Source organism: Octopus sinensis, unplaced genomic scaffold (assembly GCF_006345805.1).
Source record: "Octopus sinensis unplaced genomic scaffold, ASM634580v1 Contig10645, whole genome shotgun sequence".
Lineage (NCBI taxonomy): Eukaryota > Metazoa > Mollusca > Cephalopoda > Octopoda > Octopodidae > Octopus > Octopus sinensis.
Genome location: NW_021832147.1, coordinates 16,195 through 22,500, shown reverse-complemented (window position 1 = coordinate 22,500; position 6,306 = coordinate 16,195). Strand labels below are relative to the sequence as shown.

The 6,306-nt window shown below is 38.0% G+C and overlaps 1 protein-coding gene across 1 annotated transcript in view; it reads left to right on the top strand.

The window, feature by feature from the left end:
• LOC115228472 (protein no-on-transient A) overlaps nt 1–5,904 on the top strand; it is a gene marked incomplete at its 3' end in the record, with an annotated part of 10,286 nt that extends 4,382 nt beyond the window's left edge. Inside the window, exon 2 of the mRNA XM_029799047.2 lies at nt 4,259–5,904. Coding sequence (XP_029654907.2) covers nt 5,313–5,904 — 592 coding nt within the window. The remainder of the gene's footprint in view (nt 1–4,258) is intronic.
• Between the last annotated feature and the right edge of the window lie 402 nt (nt 5,905–6,306).

Here is a 6,306-nt window from a genome sequence, read left to right as displayed (position 1 = left end):
CGTCGTCGTCGTCGTCGTCATCATCATCATCATCATCATCATCGTCGTCGTCGTCATCATCATCATTCATCATCATCATTATCATCATCATCATCGTCATAATCGTCGCCCGTTGTCGACATTTCTTACCTGCCGACCACTCATAGATATATGTTGTTTAGCTTTGATTAACAAAAACCTTTGATCACCGACGTTCCAGCCGTTTTATTTATCTATCTATCATTCTGCTAATATATTTATTTCTACCACTAAAACTAAATTATCGAAGGTCACCCTCCCACTTTACAATTGCAGTGTGTGATTTATAGAAGATTTGGCTGCTATTTCTAATAAACTACTACATCGAGGCCCTCCTCTTTCCTTCCTATTGTCCCTCTTTCTCCCTTTTTTTTTCCTTTTCAAACATGTCTTCGTGAGCTGTTTCCTCTTCAGGTATCGCTCGACGTCCTTAAAAAAAGGCATGATGGCCATAACTTTACGGACGCAGCCATCTAGCTTTAAGTTATCGATCTGTCTGACACCTTATGTCATGCTCAGTAATCGATATTCACCATTAATTGTGGCTGAACATCGCAAAATGAGAGCGGTTAAGTCCCCGGTGATACCTTAATAAATTAAGGTGGTGCAGTTTTCGACTCATCTTCGAGTCTCTTTGGACGAGGCATGAATGCCACAAATTCCCATATTCCCTTCCTGGGGCACGAAGGAAAAGAATATCAAGCAATTTTATTTTATTATATTTTATTTCATTTCATTTATTGTTTGAAGACCGAGAACATCGCAGGTGAGTTCTGATCAGGCTTACGATGAAAGCCAATCCAACCATGACATTCCGTCTTTATTTCAAGCTCAATATATCTACGGTCTTTTATTATTATTATTATTATTATTATTATATTATTATTATTATTATTATTATTATTTCGAAGATGGTAAAGTGATTTGAAAGAGTGGAGAATTTGACTGCTATTTCTAACACGTCGAGTGACCACATATAAACCTGCTTCTAGGCTCGTGGACAAGCCGATATGGGGGAAGGGGCTGTCGACGTACCAGATCAGCGTTACGGTTTCAATTTCCATTCGATTAAATTATCGATAATCATGGAGAAAGTCTCCCAATCATCACAAATGACCAAATCTAGCGAATAAAAACACGAAAAACAACAGAAATTCAGATTGATTGCGTTCGTAAAACTGAATAATATTTGTTAAAACAGGTAATCACCTTAAAAAAATCAAATGTATATGATACGGTTTCGATTCTCCATCGGTGCATGTTCTATTTCATTTAGGTCAGAAATGCATGTAAGAGACAGCTTCCCGCAATTTTCCACCACCACTACCACCACCATTACCACCATCACCACAACCCCTTCTTCAACTCTCTATGACCCCCCCCCCCACTCTTCTCCCTCCCCCCTCCTCTCTCTTAGATCTTGTTCCTACCTATACAATTGTTTTAAAGTGCAACGGCGGAAAAGCGCTACTAATTCCGGTATCACGTAGTCAGTCGCACCTCATCGCTGAGCGTTGTATTTTATAATCCTTCGACAAGATCCTCCTGTCACCTGTCACATCAAAGAACTGTATGTAGAGCTGTTATTATTATTATTATTTTTAAAAAAATATTTTCTATAAGATTTAATTTCTGCAATAAACCAGGCAAACACGCCGACACAGAGAACCTGTGCTAAAACATATAAAAAGGAAAGCCCTTACGTGTATCACCTGACCAGCTAGAAAGAACAGCGAGAGAGAACTACCTTAGTGGCATCGGGTTCCCTGGAAAAATACCTGAATATATGTTTATATATTGCATTATCATCAAATATTACCGATCTCGCTGACTGTGGACAGCTTGTTTCCATTGGTATGTGTATTATACAAACACACTGCTGTTATCCACGCTTGTACATAATCTTATCAATTATAAGCATACTTACAAACCTGTGCCCCCCATTCGACTTTATTCCCTCATAACTCTCAGAGAAATCCATATTTTTAATGAAATTTTCTGCGAATAATCTTCGGATGGTGAAGATTTTGATTATATCGGAATTTCTTGTGAAAAGATGCCCCCAGTAGATGGGGAGAGGAGTTTCAGAAAATTCACACAAGTCAGCATTTGTTACCTCATAACTTTCAGAAAAATGAGTTGTTGTTGATTTTGTTTTTTTTAATGATATTTTCTACACATTGTATCGGAATTTGGTGTGAAAAGGAAAATGGTGAACACGCACACGTACACACCGACACATATCAAATATTTTTAGAAATTTCAAGTTTTATTTCGTAGCATTTTTTTCTTTTTTCTTTTTTTTTTTTTTTCACATATTAAATTCCAATATAATTGTAATCGAAGCATTCTGAAAGTTGTTTCTAGAAAATTTCCTTAAACATTACCCGTTTTTCTGAAAGTTATGAGGAAACAAAGTCAACTTGTGTGAATTTTCCGAATCTCCTCTCCCCCACCGTCGGAAATTCTTTTGCTATAACAAATTCCGAAATGACCAGAATCTACAACATCTGAAGCATATTTGTAGATAATTTCATTAAAAAAAATATTTTTTTCTGAAAGTTATGAGGAAACAAAGTGGCTGGGGGGAGGAAGGCACACTATAATGTTGAATGTAATTTCCGTGCGTTTGGGATTGTAGTCGTGACGGAGTTCTATCTGGAAAATGTACCAAACCTGATTCCATTTGATCTGCGTAGCAAATCTCCCAAAATCATGTGTTACCGTCTTATGAAAAATAATACTAGTAACGTAGACCTAGATAGAGTTTGTGAAATAAAGACGGGTTGGTCTCTTCTGGAGTGTCTTTGAGTCAGAGTTCACCTGGGTGTTTTAAGCAACAACGGAAACTGCGAACAAGCATCGATTAATATCATTTGATTGGCAGTTTTTAATTACTCTTTCGGTTCATTAATGCTGCATCGGCATCTGTTTTACGTCTGTTTCCGAGATCTGTGGACGATAGGGAAACACACACACACACACACGCACAGTCGTAGCCTTTCTCACTCTGTCATGCACACATGCATACATACATACATACATACATACATACATAAGCATTCACACTCACGCATTATAGATGTGCATACACGCGTGTATGGTTTTCCTATACAACAGCGTCGCAAATTATTTGATGCGTCAAAGCCGGTAATTTCTTTGCAGATATCTATTTGAAACATCTTTGATTACGATTCGGCAAAAAAAAAACCCCCAAAAAACAAAAAAACATGCCGTGGTGAGGATGTTTTGGCTCAGGAATTTTTTCTGTCTTTCCTTTCTTTTGAAACGTTCGTACATTTATCTATTTATTTCAGATTAACGCCTTTAAACACCTGAAATTATCTTTCTTTCAAAAAGCAAATGCGTGCGTAACATTTCTAAAAACATAAATCTCAAAAGATTTTCGAAAAAAAATCACAACTCTGAAAAATCACGGGAGAAGAGGGGAAGCAAGAGAGAAAGGGTCCTTCCCTCCAACTACCCCTCACTATCACTACCACGTTTTTGCATAACCAGAATCTACGGCGTTTTAAGCCATTGATTGATTTAGCATAGCGTGCACAATATTTGCGGACTGTCAGAAATCTCATAATCAACTTCACCAGCTTACAGATGTTTCTGCAATAAGAAACAGTGCGCTCAGAGCTGTTAAAGCTTCTTATGAGCCTTTAAAATGTAAATAGAGAAATACAGGTACATCAAATACTGTATAACATAATTCTTGATTCATTGAAATTATCTCTGTTTTAAGGAGAGGTATTATGACTACCAAGTGGCAATTAACACCGGCTGCACTTGAGAGGGGGTGATACTTATCCCAAGAATCAAGAATAATCCAAAGCTGACATGCCCTTCAAGAACATGACCGGCTTATTGCCTAGAGATTAGGGGGCAGTCGTGGACAAATGTTTCTACCTCAATAAGCGTCATCGGCACGACAATTGTCCAATTTCATCTTCAGTAACCAGAGGATCTGGATATATTCAAAAATATTTAAACACATTTATGGTCAAGATTAATTTGCATAATTTAAACAAAACAAAATAAGTCAAGGGAAATAACTCAGAGTGCCCTTGGCACGTATTTGAATAACATAGACGAATACAGGTATATTAAATACCATACGACATAGATTATTGATTTATTTTTTATACGTCTGTGTGTTTCTATATCAAATATATTTACGTGAATCTGCTTTTTATTTATGTTTGTTTTTTTCTTATATTCTTTCTTTTAGCGTCATCGTTGGATTGGTCAATGAAAAGAAGTCTAAAGTTCCTTTGAAGATCTTCTGCCAGTCAAAACTTGGAATTGTTTAAAAAGACAAAAAAAGAGACCAAATAGAAGCAAAATATAAAACCGGATCAATTTGCCGAAACGAAATATAAAACGAAAGAAAACATATCATTGTATACCTCTATATTTACATATGATCAAGTGAAAAGGGATTTTACAAAAGACAAGATTCTGTATTACTCTATAAACAACATACGTGTATATACGCACCCCTACGAAATATTGACACGGACATAAGAAAAATATGTACCAACCAACGAACCAGCCAGTCAACCAGCCAAAAGACACACATTGAATTACAAAACGTACACATACTTTATATAATAAACATACGCCATAGTCACACACTACAGATATATATATTTATGTTTATATATATGTGTGTTCCTGCCTTCGATTTCCTCTTATAAATCAATCGCACGGCTATAATAATCGATAACTTGTTAATTATAAATTATCATTTATTCGACAATTTTTTTTCTACTGCCGACATTCGTTGCTGTTGTGAGTTGAACTGCTTATATTTACAAATAATTTACAACAACTTCAACTATTGTTACCACTGTTCTCATTAATCAATCATTACTATTATTATTGTTATTATTATTACGACTACTAAATGTTGTTGACGGTCTAAGATATTTAGATTAATAAACCGGTTACTGGAAATACCCGGGGTGAAATCAAAGTAAAGAGGTGGGTGTGTATAGCATATTTAATTCTTTTTTTTTTCAATGAAATCTTAGTTGATATATATATATATATATGTAGTTTGGCCTCTTTTTATTTTGGGGTTGTAAAGGGAACGTTTATTGCGTGTGGGTTTTATATTACCAAGTTAGCTAGCTTGTAGTGATAGTGGTAGTTGTTTGGTGTTGTAGTTGTTGTTGTTGGTTGTTGGTTCTGCTGTAGCGGTGGCGGTTGAAGTAGGGGAGGGTTGTGTGTGTGGATGTGAGTGTGAAAGAAGCGTGGGTGGTGGTGCTGTGTGCAGAAGAATGCCTCCACAGGCAACTATGGATCAACAGCAGAGCAGTAACTTATTCTCCGTAAAACGCGGTGGCGGCGGCGGTGGTGGCGGTGGACCGAGCAGTGGTATTAGTGGCAGTAGTGGTGTTAGCGGTAGCAGCGGTGGGGGTGGGGGTGGTGGGGGTGGTAGCAGTAGTGGTGGTGGTGGTGGTGGCGGTGGTGGTGGTGCTGGTGGTAGTAGCAGCGGAGTGTCTTCGTTACCATCGCCCTCCTTTTCGGCGTCTACATCCGACTACGGAAATGGCGCCTCTTCTTCTTCTTCTTCTTCATCAGCGTCATCATCATCAACATCGTCAGCATCGATCATGCCATCGCCCTTAGAACACCGCCTACACCTTCCACATCAACACCAACAACATCAACAACACTCACAGCAACAACAGCAACAACAACAACAAGCAGAAGATGGACAAGACCAACAGGGTCAACAGCCCCCCAAAGTAAAGTGTGTGCTGGTTGGCGACGGTGCTATAGGCAAAACCAGTTTAATTGTTAGTTACACGACAAATGGATATCCAACGGAATACGTACCAACAGCATTCGATAACTATTCAGGTAAGAGCACTCGCTTTTATCAAGCTTCTTCTTCTTCTTCTTCTTCTTTTCTTCCTTTCTTTCTTCCTTTCTTCCTTCTTTCTTCCTTCCTTCTTCCTTTCTTCCTTTCTTCTTTCTTCCTTTCTTCCTTTCTTTCTTCCTTCCTTCCTTCCTTCCTTCCTTCCTTCTTCTTCCTTTCTTCCTTTCTTCCTTTCTTCCTTTCTTCCTTCCTTCTTCTTCCTTCTTTCTTCCTTCCTTCCTTCCTTTCTTCCTTTCTTTCTTTCTTTCTTTCTTCCTTTCTTCCTTCCTTCTTCCTTCCTTTCTTCCTTCCTTCCTTCCTTTCTTTCTTTCTTTCTTCCTTTCTTCCTTCCTTGCTTCCTTCCTTCCTTCCTTTCTTTCTTTCTTCCTTCCTTCCTCCCCTCCTCTCTC